The 18043-nt window shown below is 36.8% G+C and overlaps 1 protein-coding gene across 4 annotated transcripts in view; it reads right to left on the reverse strand.

Annotated features, from left to right (window-relative positions):
- Positions 1 to 1619: 1619 nt before the first annotated feature.
- Positions 1620 to 18043, reverse strand: part of LOC149028341 (uncharacterized) — an 82006-nt gene continuing 65582 nt past the window's right edge. For 3 of the 4 annotated variants that reach the window (XM_089135949.1, XM_089135946.1, XM_089135942.1), the window contains exons 8-10: positions 16672 to 17240; positions 2949 to 3118; positions 1620 to 2841 (exon numbers count right to left, since the gene is read on the reverse strand). In XM_089135949.1, the coding sequence (XP_088992075.1) occupies positions 16690 to 17240 (551 nt within the window). In that variant the 3' untranslated portion in view covers positions 1620 to 2841; positions 2949 to 3118; positions 16672 to 16689. The remainder of the gene's footprint in view (positions 2842 to 2948; positions 3119 to 16671; positions 17241 to 18043) is intronic. The other variant, XM_089135953.1, reaches the window with a different exon arrangement.

An 18043-nucleotide genomic window follows, 5' to 3' on the forward strand; every position in this document is an offset into this window, starting at 1 on the left:
CAAATCCGAATCTAATCTGGATTTTCAACCTAAGAGCAGGTTTGGGTGTGCAAATATCCTAACCCTGGGCCAACAAAATCTTGTATTATGTAAAATATAATCAACTAATAAGGTCTTTTAAATTCTGGTATATATTTGCTTCCTTCCACATTATCTTGGAAGGGTGTTTCAGCTAAGTGTTTTTCTTGTTATGTTGCTGATGAGTCTAAATGGCATCTTTTTGTTGGAGACGGAACACAAGCAAAATACATTCACAACTACAAAAGAATTAACGTGGTTTGGCAAAATTGCAAGCATAATCCATCAAAGAGAAAAAGAGATTTTACTGTTTTTTTTTAAAAATCTCACAAAATATTACTCTTTGTTTGTCTCCCCATCCTTCATAGGCTATTTATAAAGAAACCTAAAACCTTTATCCTCATATAATTTTAATTTTATCTTCGTACAAGTAATTGACCCAAAACCCTGTTCCAATTATAAACTATAATTATATGAACTCGTCGAATACAAGGCACCCAAACTCAACACTTTTTAATATTGAGCTTGTAGAGCTCTTGCAAGTTGCTCGGTGGTTTAAGGAGAGTAATCCTATTGAAAGACTCTTTTATTTATCAAATTGTGATTGTTTCCTGGCATTACCTTTGGAATGCTCGAAATAAGAAGCTGCTAAACCTTCCTCTTTGTCCAACTTATCCATTCTTAACCACTGGCTCTAGTTGATGAACAGTTTTTGTTTGGTTGATCTTTCTTCTCCAATGGATAGTCAACCTTTAGTCCTTGAACACCAATCTTCTACGCCTCTTCTTGATCTTACAATTGGTTTTTGTGCTGAAACTACTCTATGGACTAACCATTTTTTTTTTTGGGTTAGAAATCAGACACTAACCATGAAATCTATTGATTTACAGATTTTATAAAATTGAGTATTTGACTATTACAAGCTATGCATGTCTTTCCTTCTTAAATCAATTTCGGTAAACTCTTCGTGTCTAAATCAAATCATCCTTCAATGTTGAAAGCCCTGCCAAGAAATTGATTCGACAGCCGTCGAACTTGTACTTATTTTTTGTTGTTCCACAGAAGAACAGAGAAAAAGTTGCACTTAATTTCATGGGGGTTCGACCATGGGAGCTTAGAGATCAAGAAGACTGAAATCCATATTTGGAATCGTCGATTTGGTTGAGGTTGAAATTTCTATAAATCAAATCGGAATCTAGGCTTAGGTATTAATTATAAAATACGCACACAACTTCTTAAAGATTTGTTTTGTTACATGAGTATGGAGATTTCAAATCTATGGAGTTATAATTCATAAAATTAACTGTTTGGTTGGAATAAAATCTGTGAATTCCTCTTGAAAAGCTATTTGGTCGACGTGATTTTTGAGAATACGCAAATGTTTAGCGCTTTTATAGTAGGGGCAGACCCATAAATCTACATATTCACGTTTTTAATGTAAAAAGATGAATCTCTAAATTTCATGAATCTAGGAATTTTCACAACCAAATGGATATAAATATCACATTCATTAATTCAGAGAAAACGTGAATATGTAGATTTATGGGTACATTGTGATGGCAGAGAAAACTGGAGAGCACAAACCAGTTCTCTTTTGATCTGAAACTGACTCCTCTCAACAACCCAAGTCATCAATACAACATTTTCCCTATTGGGAATATGAAATTACCCCCAAAAGAAAATCCCAACTCATTTCTTTAAAGGCTGCATTTGTTTGCTGGAATAATGTGGGGTGAAAAAAAAAGGGTGGGAAAATTCTTGAAAAATGAGAGTAGATTTCTTACTTTTCCCTTAAATCCCAAAATGGTAGATTGTTTGGTTGCTTGGGGTAAAAAAGCGAGAGACAAGTTTCCCACAAAGTCCCATCAAATATGTGGGGTTTTAAGATGACTTGGAGTGGAAAAGTTGAGCTGTCACATCATCAGACAACCACCACTATCACTTTTCCACAAAACTCTTTTCTTTCATTTCCTTCTCCCTCACCCCATTACACATGGGACCCACATATTTTTTTTTCCCACCCCACCTTTGCAAACAAACGCAGCCTAAAACAAGGGGCTTTATTTTTTTCGGCACGCTTCATGTCAACACAGGAAGAACAAAAGAAGCAGAGGTCAGGGCTATCAGCCAGCAAATGCCCAAAAACCATCAGTACGAGCATCAAATACAGTGTAGAGGCTGATCGGAATTGGAAGAACACATACTGTGGTCAATCATGGCAATTTTATGTAACTAGCAACTTCCAAACCCTAAGGAACTGTAATTATTAACTGGGTGAAGAGACAGTTTGTATTATTAACAAAACAGAAGAGACAGTTTGTACCAAATGCTCATGATGAAGATATCAAGACAAGAAGAAAAAAAAAATCTGAGCTGCACATAATATTTGAACAACATACAATATTTAACAGGATTTTGTAACACAGTTAATTCAGCTTAGCTAACACAGATCTCTTACCAAATAAAATAAAAATAAAAAATAAAAAACAAAAAACTAGATTATGTGCGTTGGCTGTGTGCGGAAGTGCTTTCAACTAGAATACAGCTACAAAAGAAATGACTGACCTAATTCTTTTATACAGCATGCTGAGATTTTGGAAGTGTGCGCATAGAGGAAGCTTGTTGATTCTTCAAGCAGACAACTACATATAGTGATGGTGCTGTTGGGTGCCAAAATAACATCACATTTACACAATAAGTTGCACTTTAGACCTCAAACAATTCTTTCTGGTAAACCAAGCTTGTGACCTCTAATGTTGAAAGCGAAGTCATCGTTGAACGCTGGATTCAACTTTCTCTTTCAGAGTGAACCTGTACAAGCTACTGAGACATGGAGATGCACAAAGCTTCACATCAACCTAACTTATAACCTCAAAATCAAGAAATACACAGGAAGCAATCAAATAGAAATAGACTAACAGATAACTTACAAGAGAGAGAGAGAGAAACAGACTTTGTACCATCCTTACAGAAGTAGAGACGGATGGGCAAGGTTTCTCCTATGACCTAGCTGCAAATGAGAGTCAATTTACATAAATCATCCGACCAGTCTTCTGCCAATTGTATGCATACTTCAATGGAGACTCCAAACATATAGAAACTGCATCACAACACCACACAGACCACTAAGTAACCCACAGCCAGTTAAGGAAAAAAAAAAAGAAAGAAGAAGAAAGTAGTTCTGCAGAAAACTGGACTAAAAGCTTGAAGTATTAAAATACTGCAAATTATTGATCACAGTATCAGCCAGTTAAGAAAAATTCAATGGCTTCCAATGAGTCTATGTGGCTAAGTTAGGCGAGCAAATGCATGAATTTTATTTCACGTATATTCATCATAGTTCCATCATTTCTTTTGGATGAATGTTTATAGTTCCATCATTATTGAAACAGCCTCCAAGCAAAATTTGTTGTTGTAAGGCTGCATAGGAAAAAAATCCCCCCCCCCCCCCCCCGCCGGGGGGGGGGGGGACCCCCCCCGGGTTCGCCTTTAACATAGTTCCGTCATTAGATGAAGCAAATAACAAAAGATTATAGGGAGGTGAAGGAACCCGTTTCTTGAAGTTATTTCAAGCAAATTTAATGATGCAAAATATGAAAAACAAGAAACAGGTAAAAACCAGAAGTGAGCAACGATCAAGGTAAGCAAGAGGATAGTGTAAGGGAAGGGGCGAGAGACTAGGGAGATGATTGTTGTAGGGAGGTAAAAAAAGTTAACACAATACAAGTTAATTAATAAGATAATAAATCACTCCTTAAATGACAAGACGATCGACTTCAATATGTTTGATATGATCATGTGCATTGTTTGCAAAATAAAAATAACTGCAAGCCCACAGTATCGTGTAGTTAACAGGTCGATTTCAAAGAGACATGTCACTTTAGAATTTAACCTCTTAATGGTAATGTGAGACTGCAATGATCCAAAATTTTAACTAATTAATTAAACTAAATGAGCGGTCCTAACACATACATCTAAAGTGATCGAATTGAGACTAAAAAATAAAACAAACATAACCAAACCATTCATCATCTAACAAATAAATAAATAAATAAAACACATAAATAAAAGGCGAAAAAAATGCGAACAATAAATAAATAAATAAAAGGGAAGTGATCCGATTGTCAGCTCTGGATCGAGAAAAGGGGAGTATAATTAGGATGACTTTGACCGTGGACCCTTTTCCATAGCTTACAATCCACCGATCGGGGGAACAAATATTAAAGAGAAAAAAATTGCAGAAAGTAAATAACAAAGCAATAAAAGGAAAAGGGAAACCTTAACTAAAGAAAAGCACGACTGTAGGCATCTTTGATCAAGGACCTAGGGGGAAAGGAGAACAATAAATAAATGCGAGAAAAAAATTGTAGAAAGTAAATAACAAAGCAATAAAAGGAAAATGGAAACCTTAACCAAAGAGAGGCATGACTGTAGGCATCTTTGATCAAAGACCTAGGGGTAAAGGAGAACAATAAATAAATGCTAAAAAATAAATCCTAAGTTAAGAATATGGAGGGGTAGATAGAAGCGGGAATGGAGGGGGGAGAAAAGATTATTGGCGAAGGTTACTTGCATCTTTGAATATTGAATAAAAAAAAAAACTTGAACAAACGATTCGAATCTCAACCAACCCTAACAACTCATTCTAGATCTGCAATTGCTAGACCCAAAGAAAAACGAATCCTCAAACTTGAAACTAGAACTTGAACTTGAAATTGAAGTTGCATTACATAGAAAAATTGAACTTAAACATTCAATCTAGAAACTAGAATCCCACAAAGCAATGAAATAAAACTAGAGAAAGCCTAAATAAACTAAAGAGAAAGAAAAAGTGTAAACGGCCTAAAATAAACTAAAGAAAAAAGAAAGTATGCTCCTCCAAAGCTCCAAAAACATTCTCCCTTGCTGGAGTATGCTCTCCTTTTATAAAGTAATTTCCTAGATTACATGGGATATGATTCTTGACAGAATTTTAATCAAACTCAGAGTTCCTATTTGACTCAACCAAGGAGGGTTTTGGTGTACTAATCGGACTGACTTAGAGAGATCAAATGCACAATTCCACCGTTGGATTTGAGGATCAAGAAATTGTGAAGCTCTCCTCCAAAAATCAGCTTGATCGGACACTAGATGACCATTCGATGAAGGGTTTGATCAAAACTGGACAGAGACACTCAAAAACGGGATTTTCCCCTCTTCCTTCTCTGAATATGATTCTTTTTCCACTTTTTCCTTCTTTGATCAAGTTCCAAATAGGAAATAAAATATTAGAGCATGCAAGGACTCTTTCTCTCCATGTTCTTCTTTATTTCTAAAATATTTTGGAGTTAGCCCATAATCACATCTCTAGCCCATCATGCTCCAGATCACGCCCATTTTCGCATTTGAGAATTTGAACGGGCCTCTTGACGTGTAAAATTGCATGTTTCATACCCAAAACTCCAAATGTCTGCTTAAATCTTGAAAAGTCCTAAAATCTACAAAAACAACATAATACCCAAGGTCTAAGCGTGTAAAATGCATCATGCTCCACTCTAAGTATGTAAAATGCATGATTTATAGCCTAAGATTTCACACATAAATGTGCTCATCATGCACAAGACTGTGAGATACACTACTAGGAGTCTCATATGAGCCTTAATGTCAAAGCTTTACTCTTGAATGAGCCCTCTCAACTATAGGAGTTCACATACCCAAGAAGTTGCCAAAGCTCACCCCACCTATTATCCTGAGGAGAAGTTTGGTTTCAAACACTAATTCGAACAGGAGTATGCCATGCTAATGTGCCTCGGATGACCCACATCTCCAGGTCAGGTGCCCAGGAGCACATTGACCTATCGTTGTGGCTTAGGGCCCTCACAGCCCAGGCACAAAAACACAGTAATCAGGGGTGTGGTGTGGGCCTCAATTTGAGGCCCACAACAACACAAAAACCAACAGTACTAATGCTGCTATGCTCACACAAAGCCCACATATATAAGATTGGCTATACTCAAAAAGATATTCTTGTTTCTCTTTATGATCACCACCAAAATAGTCTTCTGTGCCACCGAATGTAGAAACAGGCACCAATATTATCTCTTGGCCTTCAAAATTTATACACAAAAATAAAATTGATTTTTTGATTAATGCGCAAGGTTTGAGAATTACAAACCCTAGAGACATTGCTCTGGAGTTTGCCAATTTTTTAAAGAGATCTGTTCTTCTTCTAACCCTCTTGATCCTAGCCTTATTGAATGCCTTTTTACTCCTTGATTTACCGAGACGTTGTCTTTTAGTTTGTCTCTCCTCCTCCTTGGAGGAAATTTTGTTTTAATTAAATATGTTCTTAGTTCCATTCCTACATAGCAAATGAGTTGTTTTGAAATAGCTGTCTACTTCTGACAAATTAGACTCTTTAGCTTTCAAGTTTTGGAATGGGAATGTGGCTAAGAAACGAAATTTTTTTAATCAGTAAAAGTGATTTTTTCAATCAGTAAAAGTGATTTTTTCAAACCTGCTGAGTTGGGTGGTGCAGGGGTGAGAAATGCCAGAATACATAACTTGGCTCTGCTGCATAAAATTGCATGGAGGTTAATTTCTGACAGCTCTTCAATTTGGGCCCAAATTATTAAGGGGAAATACTTCCCTTTCTACTCCCCTTTTGACCCTAGAACCCTTAGAAAGAGAGGTTCTAAAATTTGGAATAGTATAGTCAAAATTCTTCCTACTCTGAGACCTTTTTTTATTAAGTCTTTAGGGAATGGGGATTCCACAGTGGTTTGGTATGATCCTTGGGTTTGTTCATTACCATCAAAGTCGATTCCTTCTTTGGTCGGTTCTAATCGTTGCTTGAAGGTTAGTGATCTTAGACTGAATGGTGAATGGAATCTGGACTTGTTGCAATCCCTTTTCACACCCCATTTTGTTTATGAAATAATCAAAATCAGATTGGAGAATGATCATGATTTGTGGAGCTATTCTCTCTGCAAAACAGGTAAGTTCTCATCCAAACTTATTGCAACTGAGATATCATCCAATTTTTCTGATTTGGATGTAATTAAGATAAAATTCTAGGACAGGTTCAGAAAATTTAACCTTCACAATGGTCTTGCAGTCAATGCTATAACAAAAGGTTTGGACCAAATATTTTGGTTTCTGTTGTTTAAGTGACAGCTGGATGAGTAGATTTTATATCTACAAATTAATTGGTTTTATTTCTATAATTTTGGTGATTTTATATAATTCTTAGCAAATTTTAATTAAGATTTATTATTTGTGCTTGCAGGAAATCAACCAAATTTGCAGGGGTATTACTGGGAAATTCTGCGAAAAGAATCTTAAAAAACCAAACTGGATTATTCCACTCAAAAAAGAAAGTCTTTTTCATCAAGTTAGAGGAGACTCTAGAGGCTTCCTCAAGTCAAAAAGGTGGAGAGAAGGATTCTTTACATGCGTCAAGATTTTATTTCCTATCTGGGACTAGATCAAAGCATAGTTGTTAAGGCGTCTAGGCGCCTCAAATCAGCGTCGCCTTATTTTCAAGCAATAAGGCGACAGCCTTGGGATATGAGGCACCGCCTTTTTTTTATTATTTTATTATATATTTTATATATATATATATATATATATATATATATATATATATATATATATATATATAAATCACATGAAATATGCCAAATCGAAGGCATATATTGAACTACTTATTAGATTTTGATTGTAAAGTATCTATTGGTTGAAACTATATGCGTATTTATAATGACGCTACATGTGATCAAATGTTAAAATAAAAAAATAAAAACACACAAACAAAATCAAAAGAGAATAAGTTCTTGACTTGAGTCTCACACTCACTCTCACTCTAATCCTTAATCTCTTTCTCTCTTCTTCTCATCCATTCCTGCGACAACACACCGACAAGCAGCAAGCCGCGACAGGCGACTTCTTTTCTTCCTTTCTTCCAATGACAACACTCCAGCAAGAACAGCAACAGGCGACAAGCAGTAGCAGGTAAGTTCTTCTACTTCCTCCGGCTTATTTCTTCTTCTTTTTCCTCTTTTTTTTTTTTTTAAGATTCTAAATAGGTTTGTACAAACCATTCGCAGCGCCGATTGTCAAAACTTGCAGTGGCTCTCCGGCGAAGAGAATAACGTCCCTCGAATCATCTCAATTAGCTGCTTTTACTCTCCAGCGACTTCTTTTTCTTTTTCCCTTTTTTTTTCTCCAAAAAATTATGGTACAAATCTGTTGCAGTGGCAGTAGCGCCAGTAGTCTAAAATTGCAGCGGGCAGTGCAGCACTCCAAATAACATCACTTGAACCACCTCAAGTTGTAGCAGCACTCCAGTAGGTGCTTCCTCTCTCCGTCGACTTCTTTTCCTTTTTTCCCCCTAAATAATCTATTTGTTCACCGTCTTCTCAGGCGACGGGTGACAGTATGTCTCTTGTCTTCTTCTTCTTTTTAACTCTGTTCTGTTATCTGTTTTCTGTAACTCAAAATATTGTGATTGGTTTATGCATTTGATAAGGCAGCAGTACAATTCAAGGCTGCCAACGACTAATTGAGCCATGAATTCATACTTCCTTCCCTGAGATTCATTTCTGCTCTAATTCTGGCCATTTATGTTAAACCCCTATTTCGATTTTTCCCCATGATTTTTATTTAGGACCTACTATGTATGGTTTGTAGTATGTTGGATGACTTGAGGTAGGCTAATAGTAGTTTTTTTTGTTATATAGAGATGATAGATTTATAATGAATTAGAGTGTATGAGATGTACACTAAAAATTTTACTTAAAACACCTCAACCGCCTTAAAAGCGCCTTGGAGGGCGCCTCATCGACTCATCGCCTCAACTAGCCTAAATCGCCTCGCATCGCCTCATCGCTGTAACAACAATGGATCAAAGAAGGAAGAAGGAAAAATCAAGTTTTTGAGTGTCTTTGTTCAGTTTCAATCAAGTTCTTCATCGGATGGTCATTTGGTGTCCGATCAAGCTGATTTTTTGATAGCAGCTTCATAACTTCTTACTCTTCAAATTCAACGATGGGACTGTGCATTTGAGCTCTTGAAGTCAATCCAATTTGTACGCCAAATCTATGCTTGGTTGAGTAAGATTACAAAATTAGAATTGTACCAAATTGAGTCAAGGAAAGAAAAGTAGAACACCAACTTGAGGACGTCTGAAGGGTAGAGGATGAATTTTAGAGACGTTGGTTGGCTTTGGAGACTTGGAGAAGAAGAATTGGAGCTTGGGAATAAGTTCTTCACCATCTTCTTTCAATGTTCTCGATCTCTTCTTTGATATTTTTAATTTCTAGAATGAACTAATTTAATCTTTCTAGGATCAAATGTAACTTTTAATTTCCACTCTTGAATTCATCAATATAATTATTGAATATTGTTTTCATTGAGTTTTTACTTCTGTTCTTAATGCTTTTGATTAATTTGGCCACTAATCATTTGATTCGTTATCATAATGAACTGATAGGGGATTTATGTATTTAGTTCGTTGGAGTATATACCATGAATTACATTTAGGATAGAAATATACTTATATGGTTTGTGTAGTTGTTACATGGGAATCCATAAAATTTAATGACCTCTTAGTTGTTTTAATTCGCAAAGAGATATAGTGGATTAACAATTGAGAGAATTTCTATTAGTACTTGAGAGAGACTAGTAAATAGGGAAGGGAATCTTGACTATCAATCAGAAAAAAATATTCTGATTATAAAGATGGATCAAAGGGTGGGAGGATTGGTTATGGTGAAATCTGACCCCTAGGTTTTTAGCTATTAACAGATCTCAATTTAAATTTAAATTTGAAATTTAATCTAGGATAATTTTCTTTCTTATTATGTACATTTGCGTTGCTATTTTTCACAACACAGCTGAAGAAACTTTATCGCATGTGTTGCTGTCTTGTAACACTGCAAAGCATATTCATGTGTGTGGACCTCTGGGTATGAGAACTGAAGTTTCATGAGCTGAATCCCTTGTTGATCTCTTTATTAATATCTCTGTTCAGTTTAATTGGAAATATAATGTTTTGAATTTATCTTCTCTATCCTTGCTATACCTTTCTACTATATATGGAAGACAAGGAAAGATTACATGTTCTCATGCAAGAGGATTAACCCAGGGAAAATCCTTGATACTAAAAATTATTGGATAGGGGAACTCCAAATTAAATCCCCAGATGTGAGAATGGTCTGGGAAGAGGGAAATGGAGGTTTGAATTCTGTGGGATATTCTTATCAGATTAATTGGAATACTACTAACAAAAACATTATAATCATTGCAGGGAACAACAGCAATTCAAGGAAATGGCAATGGGCGTTGATGATCGTTGCAAAAGGGAGATGTGTAACCAGTTGATTGGTACTCAAACCTCTTGTTCATGTCTTGAAGCAGTTTTAGATGGTCTTTTAAAAGGGTGGAAATTAGCCTTAGATCTAAAAATTGAGGTGGAGCCATGGAGGAAGCCTGATTTTAATTGTGATGGCCTGTTATCTCTTGTTCCTAAACCTAGGGAGAGAACTTAGCCTTATGAGTTAATCCCAATTTTGCTTTTTGTGGTTGGGAACATGTCAAATGTGTGTTTCGGAAGTATGCCTCAAGGTAGTTGTAGTAGGTTTGCTAGTAGTGTTCAGGTGCTGAACTACCCTGATGAAGGATATTGTTTTGTTGCTCTTAGCAGTTCTGTTTTATTAATGAAATTCTTCTTTCATCCACCAAAAAAATAAAAAGGCAGAAATAGGCAACTAGAAGGGAATAGGATGACACAGAAGTTCAAGAATTTGGTTAAGTGATTCACAGATAATAAGTTTCTGGAAACCAGGAACATGAAGAACAGATCAAGAAAATAGAACTAGTGACACTAAACTACCTTTACAAAAAATAAAAGGAACTGAATCAGCAACTATAATCTTATCTCTACCAAAGCAAATAAAATATGAGCCATAACTTTGAGATATCAATCATATGACTAGTTGCTCTCGAGCCAATGACCTGAGAAGCCGCATCAGGGGGCAGACACAGAGACCTTCAAGGCACAAGCCAGAAAACTTGGTGTTGTGGGAGTAGTAGAGCTTCCCATCTGTGATGTAACATTTCAAAATGCTGCAACATCCTTCCATGTTAAGGAAATATGATCTGCCTGTCGCTCAGATGGATAGCCAACAAGATCTGCTTCAACCATTATGGTGTGTGCTATAGCTCTTCATCTACTGCCACCATGTATATGAAGACCATGAGCACCCACTACTACTCTCTAGTGTGCCCAAATTTGCCAGTGGTCACATCTGTGTCTACCCTATCAACCCCTAAGGATGGCCCTTGGCCTCATTCTCCATCTCACCAATCTCTGTGAGAACTAGATGTGAGAGACTGAGTCAGAAAAGAGTGCTCAAAGTATGGTAAAATCTCCGTGGCCACTCTTCAGGTATCTTCATTTTACCAGTAACTAAAATTTCATCTGAAGAAAGGACTACCAACCTAAGATTTAAACCCAGAGTGGTCCATAAACCAGGTTTAGCGAAACACATTCTTTCTCTTACCCCAGAAAGGAGGGGGGAAAGGGGCACATCCTTTCTCTAGTGTTCAAAACTTTAGTTCATCATTTGGGTTGGACAGTTGTAGAACCCTATAATGATCATACACCTCTCAAAAGCCAATAAATGTCTTATAATACTCAGAAATTGTCCAGTCTACCTGCTTCACTCAGATGGCTAATCTAGAACAGTAGGTTATCTTAGCCACTATATCTCTAATCCTTGGTTGTCTCCTTTCTCAGAAATCACTCCAGTATCACATGGTTTCATAGGAAAAAAAAAAGACCAAGTCATAATGGTTGATTTCTAGGACTCCCATTTCTAGTTTGTACCACTTGGAGCCCTAATGGTACACGTGAAGTACCTGAACCACCCTCGACTTGATGTAGCCTTGGTTGGACAGGGCCAGGCAAGGGACAGATCTTCAAGATCACAGAACTAGGGCTAGATTTGTGATTGAATTTGATGGTTAGCTATGCTAGAATTTAGGCTTGTAGTTGCTGGATTTCACGGAACTCAATGGGAATGTGGAGAACTTAGGGTTTTATGAAGGAGATGATTCGGTTTTCTGGTTACAGGAAGCAGCAGAGGGGAATGGCCCTCCAATGGAGTCTGGGAGATTTGTAATTGTGGGAAAGGGGGCTGGATAAGAGGATGATTGGATGAGAAAGAAAGGGAATTAAAGTAAGGAAAAATGTACTGATTCTGTTCAACAATGGCAGAAACCTTGATCAACAATGGGTTGTTGATGGAGTTTCTCAATTTAGAAGCTTGATTGATGGATAGCAACACTGAATCCAGAGTCAGCAGGATTCTTTGACTTTAAACAGTAAGGTTCCCAGGCACTTGGACTTGAGCACCAACAAATACCAGCGCAGAATTCAGACACTAAACTCTTGAAAAAGGAAACAACAGTAGTCAGAAAGGAAACTCACAGTTGTCAAGGCGTCTCCTAGGCATCCAAGCAGGATCCCAAGGGGCTAGGCATGGATCCCTTTATCAGAAATGTCCATAATGCGGGGCAACTTGGCGTCTTGGATGCCTTTGGAGCCAAGGCGACCACCATTTTGCTTCTTCTTCTTTTTTTTTCCTTCTTCATTTGATTCGTAAACTCCAAAGATTCTAAATTGAAAGTTCATAAATGGCTGATGTTAGAGATCCTAATCTAGATGTTAAAATTTGATGATGTACAAAAAGCTAATTGAGATGAGATGCATTGCATCAATTGCATTATTTTTATTTTTTATATCAGGAAAAGGAAACTAATCTCTGTAACTAAGTGGAAAACAAAAGGAGCACCCCCCCCCCCCCCCAAAAAAAAAAAAAGCAATACTGTACTGAATGGGAAGGCTATGTGGTTCCCCAGACCTTTTAGCATTGATACCCAATTGGAAGGAATCAAGGATCAAGGAAAGAGACAAGAAAAAAGAAGTGAACGGTAAGAACAAGAGGGAAGGGGAGAAGAGAGAGATGAGTGCAATTGTATGGGGAGAGAAGAGATGCCCCATCCCAATACTGATTTACTAACTTAAGAAATTAGAAATTGCACACATCTCGAAAAGGACGTAGAACAACAACAAGCCTTAACCCAACTAAATAGGTTAGGCTACATGGTTCCATGGTTTTAGATATAGATCTCGACAGGGATCTTGGTCCCTTATAAAACCGAGACCTTGTCTGCTTAGTAATAATCCTTGATCAACTCTACCCAACTCAAGGGCCCATCTCAGTGGGTTTTAGTGCTTAGTTTGGGCTGGAATTTGGTATTTAGCCTATTTTAGACCTTCTAAACATAGTGGTGGCCTTAAAATTGTGGAAAAACAAGTGTATCTATGAGTTCAAACTTGACTAACTTTAAAACTGATATGTTGAAGAATTGAACATGTAAAACTAATAAAACATCAAATACACAACCATTACTTGAAATAAGTGAAAAAAATGAAGGTTTATAGTCAAATAACACACTGTAATGTTCAATTGTTCACAATTTCACATTACCACATTGGTGTACTTATAAGTTACACCATGGAGAGTAGAAGAGTAAAATCATTGACTAGGCAGCTCCGCCAACTCTATTCCACCAGTACCACCTCAACCCACGTAGAACCTAGTTTTGAAAAAAAATGAAGTTTCGGAAGAACACTCACGTTGCTTCAAGATTGGTTTCAAAATCAATAGATCTTTGTTGTAGATGAGTTAAATAGTTTCTTAATGAAACCTAGGCAGAGATTTGACCAATTTTTTGGCAAAAAATGGGGCCAAAACACCAAAAGCAGCAAGGCAGGAGTGTCAAGATCTCAACTGAGATGTGGTATTTTTAAAACCTGAGTTGATTCCAATTATCTTGGGAGTTACGAGATCTCAAATCGACATCTCGAGTTGATTAAGATCTCAGCAGAGATCTTGTACTTTTGGGGGATCGTCTCGATTTGCATGAGATCTCATCTCGAGGTCTCAGAAAAACATCTCAACCAGATCTATACCAAGATGTCACGAGACCTCAAACCATGCATGGTTCGTTGCCTTTTAATCAGCTATATTTAAAGCCATACTAGATACAAGGCCTAAGCCATGCATATTTTCCCCCAACACTTCTCCTAAGGTTATTTTAGGTTCGTCCGTAGCTCTTCTAGTCCCTTCAATTTGGAATAAATCACTTCTCTGATAAAGGCCTCTTTTGAATGTGGTCGTTCCACCTCAGACTATTCTTAGACCAAGCTCTCATATGATCATTCTTTACTTTATCTTTCCTAGTTTTGCCACTCATCCATCTTAGCATCTCAATGTCTACTACACTAAGTTTATCTATATAAAACTTCTTAATAGTGCAACACTCAATATTATGCATAGCTGGTCTGACTACGTTCTTATAGAAATTTCCTTTAAGCTGTACACAAATATGTTGACCAAACAAAACCCTTGATGCACCTCTCCACTTCATCCACTGTATTTTAATCCTTTGAGAAACATCATTCTCTATATCACCTTCTTTATTTGTGATTGAGCCAAGGCACCTAAAATAATTGCTTTGCAGAATCTCCTCGTCAAGTTTCACCACCTAATTATCCGCCTGATCACGACCAAAGTTGCACAATAGAAGATCCATATTTGTTGTACTTATTAAAACCTTTTGATTCCAAAGTTATTCTCAATAGTTCTAACTTGGAGGTAATCCCTACTTGTGTCACATCTACCAAAACAGTATTATCAACAAAAAACATACACCAAGGAATCTCATCTTGAATATCTTTGGTTAAATCATCCATTATAACTGCAAATAAATATGCGCTTAAAGATGGTCCTCAATGTAACTCAATTGTAATTGGGAACTCACCACCTTGTGGCCCCACTTTTCTAAGACATGTCTAGGCCAACATACATAACTACATCCACATATTACTTGAGAATCTCTTCTCTAGTACTCACCAAATCAACTCTCTAAGGACTCTATCATAGGCTTTCTCTAGGTCAATAAAGTCCATATTCTCACACTTATTATACCTTTTTATAACTCTCCTAATATGGTAAATAGCTTTTGTTGTAGATCTTCTTGGTATAAACCAAATTGTTCTCAGTTAAGACCCTAATAGTAGTATAAAGGGAGGTAAATGGTATAAAAAAATATAAAAGCACAATACAAGGTAAATAGCAATATAATAACACATCCCAAAGGTACCATTATTACATAAAAAAATTACATGATGTTATATCAAGCGTTTCTCTAACAATGTCTATAGTGGAATTGTCTTAATTAAATTTTGACAAAACATATAGGGAGCTTTCTAGATATAGAGCACTAATCAAGGTTACAACTTCCTTCCAAATGATAAAAGAATTAACCTAGAGGCCAAAGCAAATCATTAGTGAAAGATTAGTGTGTACTAGATGACTTGTATGACAAACCATGCTCATGAATTACCACGACTAGCTAGAGAATGTAGCAATTAAAAGAAAGCATAAGAAGGTTTTTAGAATGCATTACCATATAATCACCAAGCTTACACCATCACTCTTCATTTACAACTTAAGCATGGAAGGGCAATGTTCCAATACAACCATGCTTTGAAATCATGTGAAATTTTGCAGATGCTTCAAGATTGCTGAGATGAAACATATCAGCGAAGTGAAATTGACTAGTTGATCGGAATTTCGGCAAAATTTCATCAGTACTTCAGTCCAAAATCTCGAAATTTCGATCGGTACTTAGGTTGAAATCTCAGGAATTTTGCAAAACAAGTGTGAGTCAAACTTAAGGAGATTTGCCGAATTGATTGTGGACGACATCTTCTCCAACCCAACCCACCAGCTGTACATGCTACCAGCAACATTATATGACTCATCCCAAAGGATCAAGGGGTTTCCCTAGAATTTGGTGATCTACATCCCATGACAGGTACTCAAAGACAAATACAAATCAGTTCTATAAAACTTCCACGAAGTACTAAAAAATTGTTTATTAAGACATTAGATATGCTTTTGAGTACTAAATCAATCTATGAATTACACACACACACGAGTATTCAACAATACACTGCCAATCAAGGGTGAATACAAAACACCTATTCCGATTTGACTGCATAGGCAAAAAGAAGAGTCCAAATCCAAAAAGACAATTGTGGTTGTTTTTTTCAACCAAACTAACCATGGATATGAGTCCTAAAATAGGTTGCCCAAAAAGAACCAGCCCCATAAAATGCATAGAACCCACTGAAGCATACCACTGAAACCTGGCAGAATTTGCACAGGTTTTGGCGAGATTCTGCTTGCCTCAAGCTGGCCAAAACCTCGAGACAAAACAAAATCTTGAAACTTGAATAAAATAGACAACATAATATTGCGATGGTCAGACTCCGACCTTACAGTGGGCTCAGCGGCAAGCGACTGTCTCAAAATTAGTATGTGACTCACTGAACAGATGGAAACCTGTAACACTGGCACATTGCATGACAATGAGAAAGCACTTCCCATCACCAGAGAGAAGTTGCAACTCAACACGTTGATATACTAATTAGAAGTGGCATTCCACAATGGTTTCTAAAATTCTACTATAAAAATAGAAAAAAATCCAATTTCTAGCAGTGAAAACGGCTTCATAATTATAAGGCAAGTTCATTACCATTTATTGTTTCAGCAGTCATCTCTGTGTGAATGATGCTCGGTTTTCCAAGAATTTCCATGGAGGCCTCATTGCATTAGACAACGGAAAACCCAACTGTAGAACTCCTTTAAGCCATTTAATCCTGTTCGCAAGTTCCTCCAAATCCAAAATAGCAGATTCAATTGTGTCAGAACACATTGAATTCAAACTCTCATTTTCGCTGATTCTCATTTTCTTTGATGACTCTCCATGACCATATCGATCTTTCCTCCCTGTGGTTCTAGCTCCCATGTCTGAACCACCTTTATCGGATGAAATTGAAATACTACAAGTGCCATTAGCTTTTCCCATGCTACTATCCCCCAAAGCAAATGTTGTATCATCATTATGTAGGCTCTGACCTCCATCTACTTCACCTGAATAAGGTTGCTCAGTTGCATCCTGTTTCTCAGTTGTTTCCTGTTCTGGAGGCTGCTCGGATCTATCTGGAAGAGGCAATGAGCAAGCAGAACTATGTGAAGAAACAGGAGCAACAGTTTCAACTAGAGGCCCTTCGCCAGTAACACGGCCATCATTTCCACTATTACCTACAGACAAATACAGAAAGAAAGCATGAATTTGTTAGGAAAAATAATAATCAGCCTCCAGTATGGACATAATGTGAAAATCTTAATGCAACGTGCAAGAGCTAGAGAGACGCAAAAAGTATATGATATACAAAATGCATATTAGGACATTGAGGGCAAGAGATTTCCTTCCATGATTTAAACCAAAGGATGGTAAACATTTAAAATATTTGGAGTACCCTAGAACTAGGTACTGAGATTGTCTGTCTACAAGTGTCTCAGGATGCAACCAAACAACCACACCCCACTTTTTTAAATTGGCATGACTTGAAACGAACAGAAAGTAATGATTGCAAAGTCATCCAGTTCTTCAAAAAATTAAATGTAAAATATAAAAAAGGGCTGTCCAGAGAGAATATTTCCTGCAGCTATCCCAAAATGTTGGGCTTAAATCACCTGCATACCCTAGAAATTTCAGTTTTCACACTTTACATTCCCCATCAGGAGTATTTCCAACATTTTCATGCATTAACCTGTTACTTCACCTCCTAATTTCCTTATTGAAAGTACTTATACAGACCTTTAGATAAAAGAAATAAATACACTTGACCAATCAAAATCAAGCTAAAGGTAAAACTTACAATGAATTCTCAATTATTAATTCTTTTTCAGACATCTTCTGCCGCAAATTGAACAATATCAATCATAATTTATCAAACGAAAATTGAATGCTAGGGAATTTTCAAGAAAAATTTAGACCTATTTGGTGCACATTTTATCATAGTTGTCATTGCAGCCATGCGGTCAGGTGCCTGAGGGGGAGG

This window comes from Hakea prostrata, chromosome 1, assembly GCF_041222555.1.
Source record: "Hakea prostrata isolate BN-2017 chromosome 1, UWA_Hpros_2, whole genome shotgun sequence".
NCBI classification, from domain to species: Eukaryota; Viridiplantae; Streptophyta; class Magnoliopsida; order Proteales; family Proteaceae; genus Hakea; species Hakea prostrata.